The 18,199-nt window shown below is 57.4% G+C and overlaps 2 protein-coding genes across 5 annotated transcripts; both read left to right on the forward strand.

Moving 5' to 3' along the window:
• Positions 1 to 4,402: 4,402 nt before the first annotated feature.
• Positions 4,403 to 6,417, forward strand: GPIHBP1 (glycosylphosphatidylinositol anchored high density lipoprotein binding protein 1). Of its 2 annotated transcripts, none has more exons than XM_055432335.2 (4): positions 4,403 to 4,566; positions 5,095 to 5,211; positions 5,780 to 5,890; positions 6,063 to 6,417. In XM_055432335.2, exons 1-4 carry the CDS (start codon positions 4,515 to 4,517, stop codon positions 6,296 to 6,298), a joined length of 516 nt encoding a protein of 171 aa, XP_055288310.2. In that variant the 5' UTR covers positions 4,403 to 4,514; the 3' UTR covers positions 6,299 to 6,417. The 2 variants fall into 2 exon arrangements, with proteins under 2 accessions (XP_055288310.2, XP_055288311.2); XM_055432336.2 differs by having other exon boundaries at positions 4,437 to 4,566; positions 5,758 to 5,890.
• A 5,161-nt stretch (positions 6,418 to 11,578) lies between these two features.
• On the forward strand, positions 11,579 to 17,592 carry ZFP41 (ZFP41 zinc finger protein). 3 transcript variants are annotated; one of them, XM_088844492.1, is made up of 2 exons: positions 11,579 to 12,023; positions 16,840 to 17,592. In XM_088844492.1, exon 2 carries the CDS (start codon positions 17,058 to 17,060, stop codon positions 17,589 to 17,591), a length of 534 nt encoding a protein of 177 aa, XP_088700618.1. In that variant the 5' UTR covers positions 11,579 to 12,023; positions 16,840 to 17,057; the 3' UTR covers position 17,592. The 3 variants fall into 3 exon arrangements, with proteins under 3 accessions (XP_088700618.1, XP_088700616.1, XP_088700619.1); XM_088844490.1 differs by lacking the exon at positions 11,579 to 12,023 and adding an exon at positions 12,398 to 14,449; XM_088844493.1 differs by lacking the exon at positions 11,579 to 12,023 and adding an exon at positions 12,398 to 14,178.
• The last annotated feature ends 607 nt before the right edge of the window (positions 17,593 to 18,199 follow it).

An 18,199-nucleotide genomic window follows, 5' to 3' on the forward strand; every position in this document is an offset into this window, starting at 1 on the left:
CAGGAGAGCAGAAGAAATGGGTGGGGAGGCTGGAGTGCCGGGGAGGCCACAGCAGAGGAGGGGGCATCCAGAGGGTGGGTGACACTGGGCAGAGGGTGGGCAGGGTGCCAGTCTGGATGTGGCAGTCTCGTGGCCCTTGCCCTGAGAGGCCTGGCTTCTCATAGCAATGTGAGGTGGGGAATCTGAAGGGGCAGGGGCAGGGGCGCCGACAAGCACTGTGGGTGTGGGGTCCACCACAGGCAGCCCTGAAGCAGGTGCTGCACACTAGGGATCCCTGATGGGGCTAGGCGGGGGGCAGTGGGAGGTGAGACTCTCCGGGGTCAATGTGGATGGGCTGAGAGTGTCCAAGCGTTAGAGAAAATTGACCTGGGGTGTGGACGTGTGGAGGCGGGAGGGGGCAGGATAAACAGATGGAGGGTGGGCGCCTGCAGTCCACCCCAGTGCATCTCCTCACACGGCCCTGGGGTACGGGCAAGTGGGTCCCCTAAGACCGCCGGAGCCTACTCCCTCTGACCAGCCCACCCCTGCCCGCCTGTTTCTTGATAATGGATTTCAGGAGAGAGAGAGGCTTGGCCCCATCAGCAACCCTGGGAGCTGCCTCATTGGCCAGTCACTGTGGGACCATCGGAAGCAGAGAGAGAATCCATAAGAGCCCTCTCGTGGCCCCTGCCCACCTGGGAGAAGGGTCTGGACTCTGATCTAAGAAGGAAGGCAGTCTCTCTGCTCCCAGAGAGCGTGGGAAGGAGCCCAGAGCAGGGAGTGGGGCATGAGGGCCAGCGTATCTGCAGCCACGTTTGCCCTAAAGGCCCCCCTCCCCCATGGCTGTGTGCTGCCAGCAGGGCAGATGCCTTTCCTGCCTCCAGGACGTCAGACCTCAGCCCCTCAATTAGAAACACTGAACATCTTTTCCATGGTCTGGGTCCGATTCACGTTGGTGACCCCAGAGGCCTGGGGTAGGGCCTCATAGCCCAGGACAGGGCCACACAGCTCCCCAAAGAGAGCAAGGCCCATGCGCGCCCCCTCCAGCTCCCCTCTCCCAGGACAGGAGGGCTGTGGATGGCCAGTGTGCCCTGTTCACAACTGGCACCCAGGTCTGACTCACTTGGCCAGAGGGAGGCCAGGCCTGGCTGGGAGGGGACCCAGACCAGCAGCGCCCACGGGGCCATTCTTGGGAGCCAGCCCGGCTGAGCAGCGCAGAGCTGGCAAGGCCAGGCCCACGTCAGGCATGGGTCTTTGGGCTGGAAGCTGGGCCCCAGGCTGCCTAGGAACAGCGCCTGTGCGTGTGGGCAAGGCTGAGGGAGAAAGCACTGACGTCCAAGGGCAGATGCTCTAAAGTGTGCCTCAGGTGCCCACGGGGCCTCCAGCCCTCAGCATTGGCCCTGGGAGTTTGAGGGAGGCATGTCTCCACCCCGGGGGTCTTCAGGGAGGCCCTTGTCCCTGAAGCCTGGGGTCATAGAGTGCCAGGAGGGGTCGACTTTGTGGCCAGAATGCTTGAAGACAGCTGGGTGGGGATGGAGCCAGCATATACTCACTTGGACCCAAGGACTAGGGACCTTGACCACTCCTGTGGGGCCCCAGCCCTGGCCAGGCCTGGCCTTGTGACTGCGTCTGCGTGGGCAGGGTGAGCCCCCATTGCTTCTCCTGGGATGGGACGAGGGAGCAGGGCAGGGCTGGGGGGGAGGAGGGGTGAGAGGCACCCTGGGGTGGGGAGGGGTGAGAAGAGGGCAGAGTCCAGCCCCGGCAGTAATTCCTTGTCAGTAAAGTAGCAATGGTAACGCTACACACCCCTAGAGTTGTTGAGGACCAATAAAATGGTATTTAATTTTAACTTGTGGATTAAATGATGTTATTTATTATTTGTTATTTATTATTGCATCTGGGCCAAGGAGGAGCTGGGCTTGTCTGGGGGCTCAGGCGGCAGGTGGAGACCCCCTGCTCCCTAACACTTTCTGGGAAACCCCCTGGGGCCCTGCCTGGGAGCAGCTCCTGGGAGCCCAGGTCAGAGACCTGCAGGAGGAAGGCAGTGTGCAGGGCCAGCATGCGGGGCGACCGTGGACACAGCCCTGAGGATGCAGAGGGCAGGTCCCGGGCCATGAGCATGGAGGATGGCCCTGGCTGGAGAGAGATTTTGGCCTCCAGATCGGGGCGGGCTGGGGACAACTGACAATCAGAGACCAGAGGCCAGGCAGCTCCCCGCAGAAGCCGAGGCTGTTCAAGCAGCCCAGTGCCCACGGGGAGAAGACAGCACACTGGTTCAGAGGAACGGGGCGGGAGGACGATGCTTGGTGGCTGAGGTTTCAGAGGAATGCCATCTCAGCCAGTCCTGGGGGGCACTGCCAGGCACCATCCTACATGCCAGCAGGCCCTGGCTCTTGACGGCCATGGCCGCTTCAAGAGCACGGAAGTCCACAGTCAGGGAACAGAGGCCTGCGCTCAGGCTCAGGTGGTTTCGCCCAAGAGCCAGCTCTCAGTCTCTGCTCCAGGTGCCCCTGAGGGTGTCCCACCCACGGGGAGACTCAGGCTGGGCAAGTTCAGGGAAGAGCCCCGGTGAACAATGGGGGCGGGCTCGCAGCCCTGACTCCAGGTCTCAGCCTAGCCTTCTGCCCTACCCCACCTTTCGTTGGCCTCCAGGAAGGGGCTTCTCAGCGCCCGCCCTGCAGCCCACAGACGAGGAAGTGGGCAGCCCCTCCCACAGTGCAGCACTGGCAGGAAAAGGCAGGCTCCCAGCAGTCCCGAAAGCCAGATCCAGAGGGCAGGGGGCCAACATGAGGGACAGAGAGAGGAGGTGTTGGTGGCGCAAGACCTCTCTGAGAGCATGACACATGCAGGTGGGACTGTGGGGTAGTTAGACATTAGCCACAGGGAGTGACAGAGGTGAAAAAACAAGAGGCGGTGGATCAAGCTAAGCCCCAACCATCTGAGGACCACCCCTCCGACCTCACCCAGAATGGGCAAAACTATGGTCTGGCGGTGGGCAGCTTACCCTGGTGGAGAGACAGCACAGTGACACCAAAGAACGCCCAAGGCTGCCCGCGCCCAGACTAGACAGGCGTACAACCTCTAGTAAACCCAACTCATTCAGTTCAGTTCAGTTCAGTTCAGTCGCTCAGTCGTGTCCGACTCTCCGCGACCCCATGAATCACAGCACGCCAGGCCTCCCTGTCCATCACCAACTCCCGGAGTACACTCAAACCCACGTCCACAGAGTCAGTGATGCCATCCAGCCATCTCATTCTCGGTTGTCCCCTTCTCCTCCCGCCCCCAACCTTTCCCAGCATCAGAGTCTTTTCCAGTGAGTCAACTCGTCGCATGAGGTGGCCAAAGTATTGCAGTTTCAGCTTTAGCATCAGTCCCTCCAATGAACATCCAGGATTGATCTCCTTTAGAATAGACTGGTTGAATCTCCTTGCAGTATAAGGGACTCTCAAGAGTCTTCTCCAACACCACAGTTCAAAAGCATCGATTCTTTGGCGATCAGCTTTCTTCACAGTCCAACTCATTATACCAACATTAATAAAGTCCACAGGTGGTTTCGTGCTCCACTGGGTGGGCTGTTCTTAGCAAATCAAGGGTAAGGGCATGTGCAATAATGAACTTGTTAGAGAACTTGCAACAGGCACGCAGAGAGCCAGCGGGTCACTCACCCACGATCCCACGGCCTCCTCCCCCATCACTCCCTAACCCTAACGCCCGCCTCCTCAGCCAGCAACTCCATATCAACACCCTGAAGCCAGTGCAGCGGGGGCTGGCTTCACCTCACAGAGACAGACGGCCCTTCCTCTGAGAGTATTGATCAATCCTTTATCTTCCTGTACTGAAGCAGGAAGTGGTAGTTTGCAAATCTGTGCTTGCAGTCACAAGGACTCAGCTGTTTGGTCCGGTCTCCCGCTGACCTCCTCAGTTGAAGCTCTCTGCCTGACACAGGGCATGCCACCCCGGGACAGGGTGGCCTCAGGGAGGTCAGCGGGCCTCGTTCTGGGGAGAGGAGACAGTGGGCGGAGGCCCTGAGGCGGCCCGCGCAGTGCTGGGGTCGGGGGGGAGGCCTAGCAGGAGGACCACAGCTGCGTTTCACTCTGAAATGCTCTTAGCAAGGCCCTGGGCGATGACACAGTTGACGGTGCGGCTCAGCAGTCTGCAGCTGCAGGGTCCATGAGGCCAGGCTCCCACGGCTGTGGCCCGGACCTGGTCTCAGGTCGAGACACGGGGCAGGGCTGGCCAGCCCGCACTGCAGGGCTGAGGCCGCAAGGCCAGGGCGGAGCCGCTCAGGTGGACAGGATGCCCCACCGCCGCCACAGTGACTTCCCTCTCCCACCACTGGAGCCAGGGAGGGAAATGACCATCCCTGGCCCGGTGCCTGGCCTGGGGGCCGGCGTGAGGCCCATTGTTTGAGGCTGGAGCTGGGGGGCCCGGGGCCTTGGGAAGCCCCTGGGAAGGCCCTTTGTCCCACTTCCCACAGGCCCAGAGGCGCGGCGAGGCCCTGGCGAGCAGACGCGGCAGAGGTGGCAGCCCGCAGGATGAAGGCGCTGGCAGCTGTCCTGCTGGCCCTGCTGTGGTGCGGGGAGCAAGGTGCGTGGGGTGAGGGCCGGCCCTGCAGCGAAAGGGATGCCCGATCCAGGCCGCAGACCCTCAGGGTCACCCAGCCCGGGGGCAAGACGTGGCTTGGGGAGGAGGATGGGGAGCACCTGCAGGCCAAGGCCAGAGGGAGGCAGGTGGGCCATGCTGAGTCCCCACAGGTCCCCAAACCTCCAGCCCCGGCCCCAGCCAGACGCCGGGGCACGGGCGACCCTCCCCACCCAACCCCACCCAGTCTCAGCCTCTCAGGCTTGGGGGTGCCCACCATCTGGGGACTGGAGTTGGGGGCTGTGAAGGGCCAGCGCCCAACCCCTAGTGTTGCTGGCAAGGAAGCCACCAGGCAGGAGGCGGGGCGTGGCTCAGAGACCCAGGCAGCGACCTCACCAGCTTGGGAGGGGCAGGGAGGTCAGAGGGACTGGGAAGGGGGTGCCGGAGCGAGTGGAGGGCGCGCGGCACTGGGCCCCGAGCCTGTGTCCTCTGTGCCCGGGGAGTGGAGGCTTACAGGCATCCCTGCGCGGCCAGGGAGAGGGCGGGCGCAGGACGAGGATGATGACCCGGACGCTGGGCACGAAGGCTATGACGACGAGGAGGACGAGGAGGACGACGAGGCCGACGCGCCTGCGGGCAGCAGGGGCTCAGGTACCTGCGCATCCTGCCCCACTCGCGTGGGTGCCTCGAGGCTGACAGTGAGGAACCCACAGGCAGAGGCCTCCGCTGCAAGTGTCCCCACCCTCAGGGCGGGGGGAGGGGGAGGAGGGGCCCCTGACACTCAGCACACCCTCAATTCTCACCCTGGCAGGGACCCCCAACTGCCATCCAGAGGAGGGGGCTAAAGAAGGGGCCAGTCCTGGGAGGGGCAATGGTGCTGGGGCAGAGAGGTTAAATAGGAGTTCACCAAGCAGACAGGGGCACAGCAGAGCCACAGGATGGAGAGACCAGCGACTCAAAGGCCCTGGGTGTGGAGTCCAGTTCAGAAATACACAACGGTCCCGGTGGGGCGGGGCAGCGGGCGGCGGAGCGGGAGAGTCAGGGGGCCAGACCTGAGGTGGGGGCTCCAGCAGGGCAGGGTTTGAGGGGGTCAGCTGAGAGTGGGAGAGGCGGACAGGAATTGGGAAGAGACCTCCGAGGGGAAGAGGCTGGGAGGCGGCAGGCGCGGGTGAGCAGGGTGCTTTGCCGCTTGCGCAGCTGAGCCCACCTGGCCCCCCAGGGCCACAGTGCTACACGTGCCAGTCCCTGCGCAAGGGAGAGAGCTGCAAGCAGCTGCAGAGCTGCGTGCTCCCCAGGACATGCAAAGCCATTGTCTCTTCCTGGAACGCTGGTAAGGGGCCACCTGCGGGTGGCGGGGCGGCATCACCCTCGCCTGGGAGGGGCCCCATCCCTGCCGCTGGTAAGGGGCCACCTGCGGGTGGCGGGGCGGCATCACCCTCGCCTGGGAGGGGGCCCATCCCTGCCGGGCCCCGTCCCGTACGACCCGCTCTCTCCCCCTGCAGAGTCAGGTCCCCAGACCACCTACTCGGGCTGGTGTGCAGACATGTGCCACCCCATCAGCAGGACGGTGGAAGGATCCCTGACGACCATATCCTGCTGCCAGGCCAGCCTGTGCAATGCCCCGCCCTGGCAAGAGCCCCAGGGGAGGGGGGCAGGTGGCCCCCGGGGGAGCCCTGTGACTGTGGCTGCCACCCTCCTGCTCAGCCTCCTGGCCAGCCTTCTGGCGATGGGAGTCTGAGTGGGGCGGTCCCTCCCCACGCCCAGCCTGGCTTGCACCCTGACTGGCCAGCACTCTGTCCACTGTCTCCTGTCCCCTCCCCTGGACCATGGAGAATAAACTGGAAGCGCCTGTGATGACCCTGCGGCATTGGTTCCTCTTGGACATGGCTGCCCTTCCTCAGCTTCCCCTTCCAGCTACCTGGCCTCCTCTCCCTGCCTGTGTATGGCGGATGGCCAGCACGTGGGCCTTAGGTCCAGGCCTCAGCGGCTCACAGGGTGGCTTCACACAGCTCCCCACCCCCAGCAGAGAGAACACTCACTGCATCCTGGCGGGGAGCCCACCCCAGTTTGCTCCCCAACTTCTTGCCAAAAAAACCCCTCCATCCATCCATGTGACGGGCGGCTCTTGTAGGGAGAAGACTTGGGGAGGAAGGTTTCCTTGGCCTACAGAAGGAAAGGCCCCCCACCCAGGGCAGCTTGGGGGTGAATGGAATTAATGAGGGGCTAGAAGAAAAAGAGAAAAGAGAAGGAGGCAGGTGGTATATGGCTCAGATGGGACTTTGCAGCCAACCACCCAGCTTGGGGGGGGGGACGGGGCAGAGGAGGGGGCAGTCAGGGAGAAGTGGAGGGGCAGGGCAGGAGCCCCAGGGCTTCCCCAGCCTCTGCTCCGGCTGGACAGGTGTCGCTGGCTGCTGGGCGCTCGGCCTCCGTGACTGGTGCTGGGACAGAGTCAAGCCCCGGAGTGGGAAGGAGAGGGCTGGGCTTCAGTTTCCCTGTCAGAGCGGTATGGAACAAGGCAGAGGACCCCGGTGCCCACCAGCTCAACATCCCCTGGGCAGGGAAGCCCAGACCTCCATCTTGCCTGCCCAGCATCCCTGCAAGCAGAGTCGCCTCCCACCATCTGTTTCCCCCTTCCCTCACTAAAGGAAACCTCTTAGTAAGGAAACGCCCCATCCTGGCACACAACAGTCCACCTGACGGAGGCGACACGTCTGCCCGGGGTCACGCAGTTGGTGGTGGCAGGTCCGGGATCCAGCCCAGGGCTTCTGGTCAACAGCGGCTGCCTTCCTGGGGGGCCACAGGCCGGTGGACAGCAGAGCCAGGGCACCTGAGCCAGAGGCTGCAAGCAGTTGGATGGCAGCCAAGACCCAGCTGGATCCTCAGGCTGAGTCCAGTCACTGTAAGGTGCCAGTGAACAGTCACAGCCAGGGCTTTGTCACAGGGCTCAGTGCTCATGGCCAGTCCCCAGAAGGAGAAGCCAGAGGCCCCAGAAGGCTGTGTGATCAGCCCTTCCTTCCCATCCGGCCCAGCAGCACCTCTGCGCCTTCCCAGGAGGCTGGCAGGGAACACGTCCATCCGGATCTGGGGCCCTGCTCCCCATGGCTGCCGAAGCAAACAAGCACAAACCACACACAAGTTATCTTATGGTCCGGAGGTCAGAAGGAATGGCAAGTGACACACCCCCTTGGAGGCCATGATAGTCCATTTTGTGTGTCAGCATGCCTGGACTAAGGGATGCCCATGCAGCTGGCAAAACATTATTCCTAATGTTTCTCTGAGGGTGTTTCCAGAAGCACTTGACACGTGAATGGTGGGCCTGAGAAAGAAGATCACTGCCTCAGGTGAGTGGGCGTCACCCAGGCCATCCGAGGCCCAGACGGAACAAAAGGCAGGAAGGACCAGCTCCCTCTTCTGGAGCTGGGATGCCCATCCTCTCCTGCCTGCCAACGTTGGAACTCCTGCTTCTCGGGCCTTTAGGGCCCAGAGGGAATGACACCATGACGGCCCTGCTCTCCTGCTTCCAGAGAGTGGACTGGGAGCTTCTCGGCCTCCAAGACTGTGAACCAATTCCTCTGTGTGTGTCTGTGTCCTGACCTGCTCTGCTAATAAGGACACCAGTCAGCTTGGGTTAGGGCCACTCTCGTGACCTCATGTACCTTAGTTCAGTTCAGTCGCTCAGTCGTGTCCAACTCTGTGTGACCCCATGGACCACAGCACACCAGGCCTCCCTGTCCATAACCAACTCCCAGAGCTTACTCAAACTCACGTCCATTGAGTCGGTGATGCCATCCAACCATCTCATTCTCTGTCGTCCCCTTCTCCTCCTTCAATCTTTCCCAGCATCAGGGTCTTTTCAAATGAGTCAGTTCTTCACATCAGGTGGCCAAAGTATTGGAGTCTCAGCTTCAACATCAGTCCTTCCAATGAATATTCAGGACTGATTTTCTTTAGGATGGACTGGTTGGATCTCCTTGCAGTCCAAGGGACTCTCAAGAATCTTTTCCAACACCACAGTTCAAAAGCATCAATTCTTCCATGCTCAGCTTTCTTTATAGTCCAACTCTCACATCCATACATGACTACTGGAAAAACCATAGCTTTGACTAGACATAACTTTGCTGGCAAAGTAATGTCTCTGCTTTTTTAATATGCTGTCTAGGTTGGTCATAACTTTTCTTCCAAGGAGCAAGCGTCTTTTAATTTCATGGATACAGTCACCATCTGCAGTGATTTTGGAGCCCAAGAAAATAAAGTCTGTCACTGTTACCATTGTTTCCCCATCTATTTGCCATGAAGAAATGGGACCGGACGCCATGATTTTAGTTTTCTGAATGTTGAGTACCTAAATCACCTTTAAAATCCCCGTCTCCAAACACAGGCCCATCCTGAGGTCCTGATGTTAGGACTTCAGCTCATGAATCTGGGGGCACAGTTCGGCCCATCATAAGGGGCTAAGACAGGGCTCTGCTGGGAGCACAGAGTATGGTCAATATCCTGAATTGAATTTAAAGGAAGTGTTTGCCAGGGTGTGGAGTTGGGGAGGAGGGGCAGGGGCCTGGCAGAGAAGGCATGACCCAGGGGGACCTGCAGGCAGACAGGAGCTGGGATGGCTGGAGCTTGGTTCAAAAAGCTAAGACTTGACTCCTGAGCACCAGGCCCCATCTGTGGCCTTCACATGCACAGCTAGTGGCTAGGTAGGGTTGCCCACTCCTGCTGGCTCCCTCAGTACTCTGTCCATCTGCTCTTAATGTTACCTGTGTCCCCCACAAGCCCCGTAGCAACAGCAGCCAAGCTTGAAGTGCCAGGTCCTTCCTACAGATTTTCTTCATAAATGCAAACAGGTCTCTGCCGGCCTGCAAACGCTATCCCCTGGGCCTTCTCCACCCTCTTTCCAGCTGCTGCACGAACCCCACTGGAAACCACCCCCGGGATCCCCTCGGGTCCTGTGTCCCCACCCAGCCCTGGAGTTGGCAGCAAGCTCAGGGAGAATGCTGTATTCCCTTCTTTGCTGGGCTCACCCGAGTTACCAACTGGACAAGGGGCTCAGGGTCCTGTCCCAGCAGGCAGATCCCCCCTGGTCGCCCCACCCCACACCGGTTCCATTCATTTGGCGTTTTTCTCCGGACTTCCTCAGCACAGGAAGCAGGTGGCCATGGTCACATTTCCTGTCCTTGTTCTTGACCATGAGAACTGGATGAGGATGAAGCAGTGACCCCAAAGCAGGACATTCCTGAGAACAGAGATTCCCGGCCATCGGCCTTGGACAGATGGAGCGGCGTCCTCTGGGGACTGCCAGGGTTTGCAGAAGCCGATGGACTCAGGCACTGGTCAGCGGCGGGAGTTGAGCAAAGCCGCTGACTCTGTGGCACCCAGTCCCACCAGGAACTCTCTGGAACAGAGGGGAGTCAGAGCCCTGGCACTGGAAGGCATCAGGCCTGAGAGTGGGGGCGGGGGGGGGTGGAACATGGGGATGCAAAAAGACATTTCAGTGTCAAGAATGCCGACCAGAGCAGAGCAAAGCTGCCCTCACCTGTGGGACCAGGGCGGCTCTGGGTTCCCACAGGTGGAGAACTGGGGCAGGGGCTATACTGGAGTAACGTGGGAAAAGCTGCCCCTCGGAGTACCCCCTTACTCAGCTTCATAATCCTCTCAGAAAGAAAGCTGGGATACTTGGTGGAGGTGGAGGCAGGTGGTATCTCAGCCCCGCAGAGCGGGTGTCCTGGAGAGGAGCAGTCCTGTGAAGTCCCAACCTCAGGACATCCTGGGAGAGAAACCCTTGAAGAAAGCGACAGCTGCTGGGACAACCCCAGGGCCAGGTGGTGATCCACCAGCTGCAGACAGAGCCCTCCTCCGCTGAGGGTATGCACGCATACCGAGGGACATGCGAGAATGTCCGGCTTTCCTTGCCCAGCCCTCTCCCCGTCCAATGCCCAGGGATTTACCTCCTAGTAAGTCTGTAAGTCGGAGAAGGCAATGGCAAGCCACTCCAGTACTCTTGCCTAGAAAATCCCATGGATGGAGGAGCCTGGTGGGCTGCAGTCCATGGGGTCGCTAAGGGTCGGACACAACTGAGCAACTTCACTTTCACTTTTCACTTTCACACATTGGAGAAGGAAATGGCAACCCACTCCAGGGTTCTTGCCTGGAGAATCCCAGGGATGGGGGATCCTGGTGGGCTTCCATCTATGGGGTCGCACAGACTTGGACACGACTGAAGTGACTTAGCAGAAGTCTGTAAGTGCATGAACATCAAGAAAGTTACATAATTGGAAAATGTATGAGTTACCACCCACCCCTCACCATCAGCTGTAAGCCTGAGGGGGCGGATGTTAGCTTTCCTAAGTAAATTTGTGTGACAGGTAGTAGAGGAAACACCCACAGTTCAGTAATTGGTGTCTCTAGGAAGAACCATTGTAAAGTCGCCCAACTCCTCTGGTGCAGCGCGCGCCCGCAGCACTCTCTGGATTTACCTCCAAGCCACGATAGCTCCAATTTCCTGAAGTGCAGTTCCTCGGGCTATTCCCAAATAAACTTGCTTTTGCTGGTAAAAGACCTGGCTACCACTATATTATTGAATACAATATAGCAGCAACAGAGAGGGAGCAGAGTTGAATCTGGTCTTGAGTATGTCGAGGCTGCCGTACTTGAAGTTCCTGCAAGGCTAAAGTCTAAGGGACAGATGCACAACAGGAGCCAGAGCCAGAGACTCGTGAGAGAAGGCAGCGTCCAGGGGCATCGGGGCCCAGTGCCCATTCGCTGAATTGCCATAATGAGAGCCACACCACCTGCTGGGTTACTGAAGGACACATCAGGAAATAGAAAAGCAAAACAGCCCACCCCCAGAAGACTTGATTTTCTGGTGTGGGAAGGAAAGATGAACATAATAAACACAGTAATAAGGAAATTACATAGCCTGTTGGAAAGTAGAAAGTGTTATGAAAAGAAAAAAACCTAGGGAAGGGTGGGTACCAAGAGGTGGAGGAAGAGCAGAATGCTGTGGTATTACAAAATGTGATCACCAACAGTGCTGGCGGCATCCAGGATGTGCTCCTAACCAGTGGACTGCGGCAGAGGTGATGGGAGGTTAGGTACTACGAGACTTCACCCCAGCAGACTGGGGCCAGAGGCTTTCCGCCGGCCCTGAAGGAGCACAGAGAGGGCCATGTGGCAGGGAACTGCGGGTGATACTGCAAGACCTAACATCAGCCTCCCGATAGCCCAGAAGAAGCTGGCCCTCAGCAGGCAAGAAAGGAAGCCTGCCAAGAGCCACACGAATGTGGAAGCAAATCCTCGCAGCACGCTGAGAACCTTGACTGTGGCCTTCGGAGACGGAGCAGAGGACCAGCTAAGCCTCGCCTGGACTCCTGTCCCACCGTGATATAACAAACGGTGGACAGGAAAAGTGATATAACCATAATTGAGGAAACCGTGGTACAACAAAGGAAACCTGAGAGAACAAACAGGTATTGTTTTGAGCTACTAAGCTTGTGATAACCAGAAACCTAACACACCCAGGGTGGTCAGAGGTCAGGGGTCCCCTCTAGGAGGTGAGCTCTCCGCAGGCGGTAAGTGGGAGTGAGCCAAGCAGATAGCTGGGGACAAGTGTTCCAGGCAGAGGAAGAGGCCAGTGCGGCTGAACGCAGGCCACAGCAGGCCTGCAGCTTCTGTGGAACTCAAACAGGTGGCGGGGGTGGGGGCACGAGTTGGGGAGTGCAGAGGGGAGCAAGGAGGGCTGCGCGAGTGACGGGCGCAGGAGAGGAAGGGTGGCCGGGTAAGGCGGCGTGCGCCGCGACCCGAGTGGGTGGGAGGAGCCCGCTCGGGGGCGGAGTCACCCGAGGCTGGGGCCTCGCCGCCTAGAACGGCCTGGGAGCCGGCTCTTCCTGCGGGTCCCTAGGGTGGGCGAGGAGGGATCAGCTGAAACGGGGTGAAACCAGCTGCGGGCGCGGAGCCCCGCAGGCCCGCGACTTCGCTTCCGAGAACGGCGCCGGGAGGGCCGGGGCCAGCGGCGGGCCTTTCCGGCCGGCGCAGAGGCGCGGCTGCTCCACTGAGAAGGCTGACGGAGCTCGTCGGCGGGCAGCTGGGGTGCGGCTGGCCTTGATGAGGACACGTCCCTTCCGCCCCGGGTTGGCGAGGAGCGCACCCGCCCCATTTCCATGCGGGAACTCGCTGGGTCCCTCTAGCGTCGTGTGGACCCCCACCCGGGGCATCGGCCACCGCTCTCACGGCTCCCTGGTTCCGCGGGGACGAGGGCGAGGTGCGCGAGGACCAGCTCCGTGCGAATCGAGGTGAAGGAGACCTCGGCCCTGCACCCGCGGCTGGCGAAGCTGTCAGGGCCCCTCTTCTCGGCTTCGACACCAATGCGGGCCCTCTGACAGGCCCAGAGCCTACAGACTGCTTCAGTGCATGTTTGCCCTTGGTCTCAAACCCACTAGTAATCCCATCTCTCACTGAGACCCTGGCTTCTGAGGGCTAGTGAGGTTACCAGGGAGTCCTGCTGCAGCTAGATACCCAAAGTTTCATGTTACAAGCGGCCTGGCCCAGAGAGTGAAGGAGCTACACTGAAGTGACAGAGCACGTACCTTTAGGTCAGGGCTGTGGTCTGCTGTGGCAAGGTAGATTGCGTTTCCTGCGTGGCTGTAGCAGTTACCAGGCCTACAGATCTGTGAAATGAGAAGACCAAAACAATGACCTCAGATAGGTTTCACTTCTAACAATTATGTTATTGCTTGGTGTGCACAGGGCTTAGAGGAGTGAAAATGTCCAGTCTCTGCCATTAAGCACCTGCTTGAGTTAGGCAGACGTGATGATTATCTAGAATGTTTTGGGAGCAGCAGTATGTGCAGTCTCCAGCCAAGTAACTTGGGATTCTGGGATGAAAAAGACAGGATCCTTGCCCTCAACTCATCAGGAGACTGCACATCCATGACAAGCCACAGGTAGAGTGACAAGAGTTCTTTTGGGAGAACAGTCCTTGGAGCCCAGCCAGCAGATGACAGGCTCAGTGGGTCCAAGGAGCACTCCTCTCCGTTGAGTGGGTCAGCATAGAGCCAAGATGAGTTTACATCTGCCCTGGAGAGCCATGGGCTAGAGGGTTGATGGCACTTTCCTGTTGGTCTTGGTTTTCCCCTGTTTCCTACTAAAACTAGACCTCAGCTCAAACTGCAGCCTGGCTGACTGGAGCTCTGATCCTCCGCCCTAGTTCTACCTGCATCCCCGGCAGAGATGCCCCCATATTTGTATGCTTCCCTCAGCCTAGATGACCTTCTGCCATCCTCAGTTCTGGCTCCCACCTAATGCTAAGAACAGCCTCCTCCCAGAAGCTACCTCCAAGAAAGCCTTCAGAGAGTGACATTGGCCTAAATCTGAGTCAAGTGTATGTGAACATTTCCATTTAGAAGAAAGCAGACTCTCAAACTCTTGTCAAGATGGGAAAACTGTCATTTTATGTGTTGCCTCTGAGCACGGGAGAGTGGATGAAAACTTAGTATCCGCTTTGACTTAAAGGAAATGCGAAGGATTTATCCCTCAAAACATACTTCACTTGGAATGTTACCATCTTGAGCACCACATTTTTGGGGTGAGACAGCCTGGCAGAATATGGACCTCCCAGGAGATCAGGTGACCACACAGGCCATGGGAGGTCTCTCAAGGATGACTTGAGGACTCAGAACAGGATCTGCTTTCTTGGGAAAGTGCTTTCTTCTACCTTGTGAAGATTTCTTTTGCCTGAGGTTAAAGAGCCTGAAGTTTGTCCAGCTTTATTCTAGAAGTCCATTTGTTAGCACTGAGGGAAGAGGCGGGTTAAGGAAGCTCTGAAATAATACAGAAAAGGGACAGGTGAAGCATCTTAACCAATGAAACAGGAGCCATGCTAGTAATGCTTCTACAGGTACTGGGGCCTGATCTGTCCCTGGGACTGACTGACTCCTGGTTGAATTTGTGGTGATATTAGAATGCTTTTAGATGGGATTAGGTACAGAGCCTGTCACATTTTTTACAGAATGTACTCAAAAGCCTAGCTGATGGTTCCCTGGGGCTTCGGCCCTCAGTGGACAGTCAGCGCCAGTTGAAGCCACAGGGAGAATGAGAGCCTGGTACGGAAACAGGGCATGAGGTTAGGGAGGCTTCTCTGAGAAGAACTCTCAGAGCAGAGCTCTGAGTGAGTGAGGGGCCAGCACCAGTTCTCAGGACCTGTTTGTGGGCAGCCAGGTGCTGAGGCAGGAAGGACTGGGAATGTGTGGTGAACCTAAGGGTGCTTGGGAAGGGGCAGGGCAGCAGTGTGAGGGGAACCGTGGAGGATTTGGCAGGGATGTAACGGGGTTCACTGGCTGCTGGGTGGACGATGCCACCCAGCAGAGGACTCAGGAGGGCCAGGGTGAGGGTGGGAGCGAGTTTCGTCTGGATGATGGGCAGTTAGAAGAAGCACAAGCTGGAATCAGGATTGCCAGGAGAAATATCAATAACCTCAGATATGCAGATGCTACCACCCTTATGGCAGAAAGTGAAGAAGAACTAAAGAGCCTCTTGATGAAAGTGAAAGAGGAGAGTAAAAATGTTGGCTTAAAGCTCAGCATTCAGAAAACTAAGATCATGGCATCTGGTCCCATCAGTTCAGTTCAGTTCAGTCGCTCAGTCGTGTCCAACTCTTTGAAACCCCATGAATCACAGCACACCAGGCCTCCCTGTCCATCACCAACTCCCAGAGCTCACTCAAACTCATGTCCATCAATTCGGTGATGCTGTCCAGTCATCTCATCCTCTGTCGTCCCCTTCTCCTGACACCAATCCCTCCCCGCATCAAAGTCTTTTCCAATGAGTCAACTCTTCGCATCAGGTGGCCAAAGCATTGGAGTTTCAGCTTTAGCATCAGTCCTTCCAATGAACACCCAGGACTGATCTCCTTTAGAATGGACTGGTTGGATCTCCTTGCAGTCCAAGGGACTCTCAAGAGTCTTCTCCAACACCACAGTTCAAAACCATCACTTCATGGCAAATAGATGGGGAAACAGTGGAAACAGTGGCAGACTTTATTTTTGAGGGCTCCAAAATCACGGCAGATGGTGCTTGCAGCCATGAAATTAAAAGACGCTTACTCCTTGGAAGGAAAGTTATGACCAACCTAGACAGCATATTGAAAAGCAGAGACATTACTTTGCCAACAAAGGTCTGTCTAGTCAAGGCTATGGTTTTTCCAGTAGTCACATATGGATGTGAGAGTTGGACTATAAAGAAAGCTGAGTGCCAAAGAATTGATGCTTTTGAACTGTGGTGTTGGAAAAGACTCTTGAGAGTCCCTTGCCTTGGACTGCAAGGAGATCCAACCAGTCCTTTCTAAAGGAGATCAGTCCTAAGTGTTTATTGGAAGGACTGATGTTGAAGCTGAAACTCCAATCCTTTGGCCACCTGATGCAAAGAGCTGACTCATTTGAAAAGACCCTGATGCTGGGAAAGATTGAGGGCAGGAGGAAAAGGGGATGACAGAGCATGAGATGGCTGGATGGCATCACCAGCTCAATAGACATGGGTTTACGTGGACTCTGGGAGTTGGTGATGGACAGGGAGGCCTGGCGTGCTGCAGTTCATGGGGTCGCAAAGAGTCGGACATGACTGAGTGACTGAACTGAACTGAACTGATGGGCGGTACCTTCTGTGAGGGTCGCACGTGGCTTTCATGGCCTGTAGCTCTAGAAGCACACAGTCTGTCCCAAATACAAGAAATGGAGAAGGAGCACATAAAGGGCAGGGAAACTCCACAATTGTGGGCCACACAGCAGTTACTGGTCCATGGTGCACATGAATCCTGCTGGATGCAGGTGTGGAGATGCCGCCCCTGGCAGAGGAATAAGAATTCTTTGGTTAGGTACTTCCCTGGTAGTCGAGTGGCTACGATGCCACCCTCCCAGTGCAGGGGGCCCGGTTTCAATCCCTGCTTAGGGAACTAGATCCTGCATGCCACAACTAATACCTGGCAGAACCAAAGAAATACATTAAAAAAAAAAATAATTCCTTGGTGAGCAACTGAGTAAATAATGACATTTATCCAGATGAGGAAAACTGGGAAGAGTGAGATTGGGGTGGGGGTGTTCTGGGAAGCCAGTTCTTTGGTCATGTCCAGCCTGAAACTTATGAAATGTCCGGGTGGCATACACCAGCAAGAAAGGAAGGGGGCCGTGTCCGCATGCCTCTGCCACCCCTTTCCCTGCTCATCTGTCACTTTGTAACTCAGTTCTTCCCAGACATTCACTTAATTTAACAGTTCATGGTCTTGTTTCTCTCCAGCCTCAGAAGGGTTGCTGGCACTCTTCTGTTCCAGAACTTCAGTTCCAAGCTTGGAAGAAGTGAATTTACAAGGGAATTCATAGGCTGGAGGATTTTGCCCCTGGCCATTCTCCTTGACCCTTGCGGGCTTCCAGGGGGCCTTCCTCTACCCTGAAAACAAGGATTGAGAAGCCCACAGGCAAAAAAATAAGACCTGGACCCCAGAGGCAGAAGTGCACATGGAGAAGGACACTGCCAAGGAAGAGAAGGCATCTGGGAAAGAACAGCCAAACCAGAGCCCCACTTTGGCCCAAAAGCACAGGAAGGAAGCCTGCCTCAGTCCTGAGAATAAGCACATGTTTGAGGCCTTTGATGCTTCATTTAAAGATGACTTTGAGGGAGTTCCCATGTTCACTCCCTTCCAGAGGAAGAAGCCCTACAAATGCTGCGAATGTGGGCGCATCTTTAAGCACAAGACGGATCGTGTTCATCACCAGGGAGTCCACACTGGAGAGAAGCCCTTCCAGTGTGCCCAGTGCGGGAAGACATTCAGGCACAGCTCTGACGTGACCAAGCACCAGAGGATTCAACCCGGAGAAAAGCCCTTTAAATGCAGTGAGTGCGGCAAAGCCTTTAACTGCAGTTCCAATCTCCTGAAACATCCGAAAACCCACACTGGAGAGAAGCCGTACGGGTGTAAGGGTAGGAAGACCTTTGTCCACAGCTCATGTCTCATTCGCCATAGGAAACATCACCCACGGAAGAAGCACTGAGTGTGGCGAAGCCACCGCCAGACTCGGAACTTTGTGCCTGCGAGGACATCCTGGCAGGCACGTCCTCTTCCCCTGGAGTCTGAGCGGGCTGGGGGGGTCCTGCCCTCACCAGGAGACCCACCCGAACCAGGTCAGCAAACACCCAAGCCATACAGAGAATCTCCAGGTTGAGACACCATGATAACAAGCATGCAAACTGCTGTCCACAGGGCAGGCTTGGGACCTGAGCACAGCCCAGCACCTCCCACTGCTGCCTCGCCTGTGGCACCCATGCTGGCCTCAGCTCTCCCACGGCTCCTTTGAAGACTGGTCTGCAGATCCTTTGCCCACTGTGTCCCAAGTTCATCTCCGTGCAGCCTGGCGGGAGGCCTGTGTCCCTGGGCTGGACAGCAGTGCTTCTGCAGTGAGCACTGGGAACCCCACTGTTCCCGCACCTTGGCTGGCTGTGCTGGCAGTGATGTGCTTTGTCCTGTGCTTTCCCTCCTCTGCTGGAGCACCATTCCTTGAACTTGGCCCCCAACCCCAGGAACTGAACTCCCTGTGTGTCCTCCCAGCTCAACCACCATCCCAGCTGAGCAGCCTGGCTTACCAGGTGGACCACTCAGGAC

This window comes from Moschus berezovskii, chromosome 16 (assembly GCF_049115385.1).
Source record: "Moschus berezovskii isolate FMDL1 chromosome 16, NW_MosBer_1.0, whole genome shotgun sequence".
Classification (NCBI taxonomy): Eukaryota; Metazoa; Chordata; class Mammalia; order Artiodactyla; family Moschidae; genus Moschus; species Moschus berezovskii.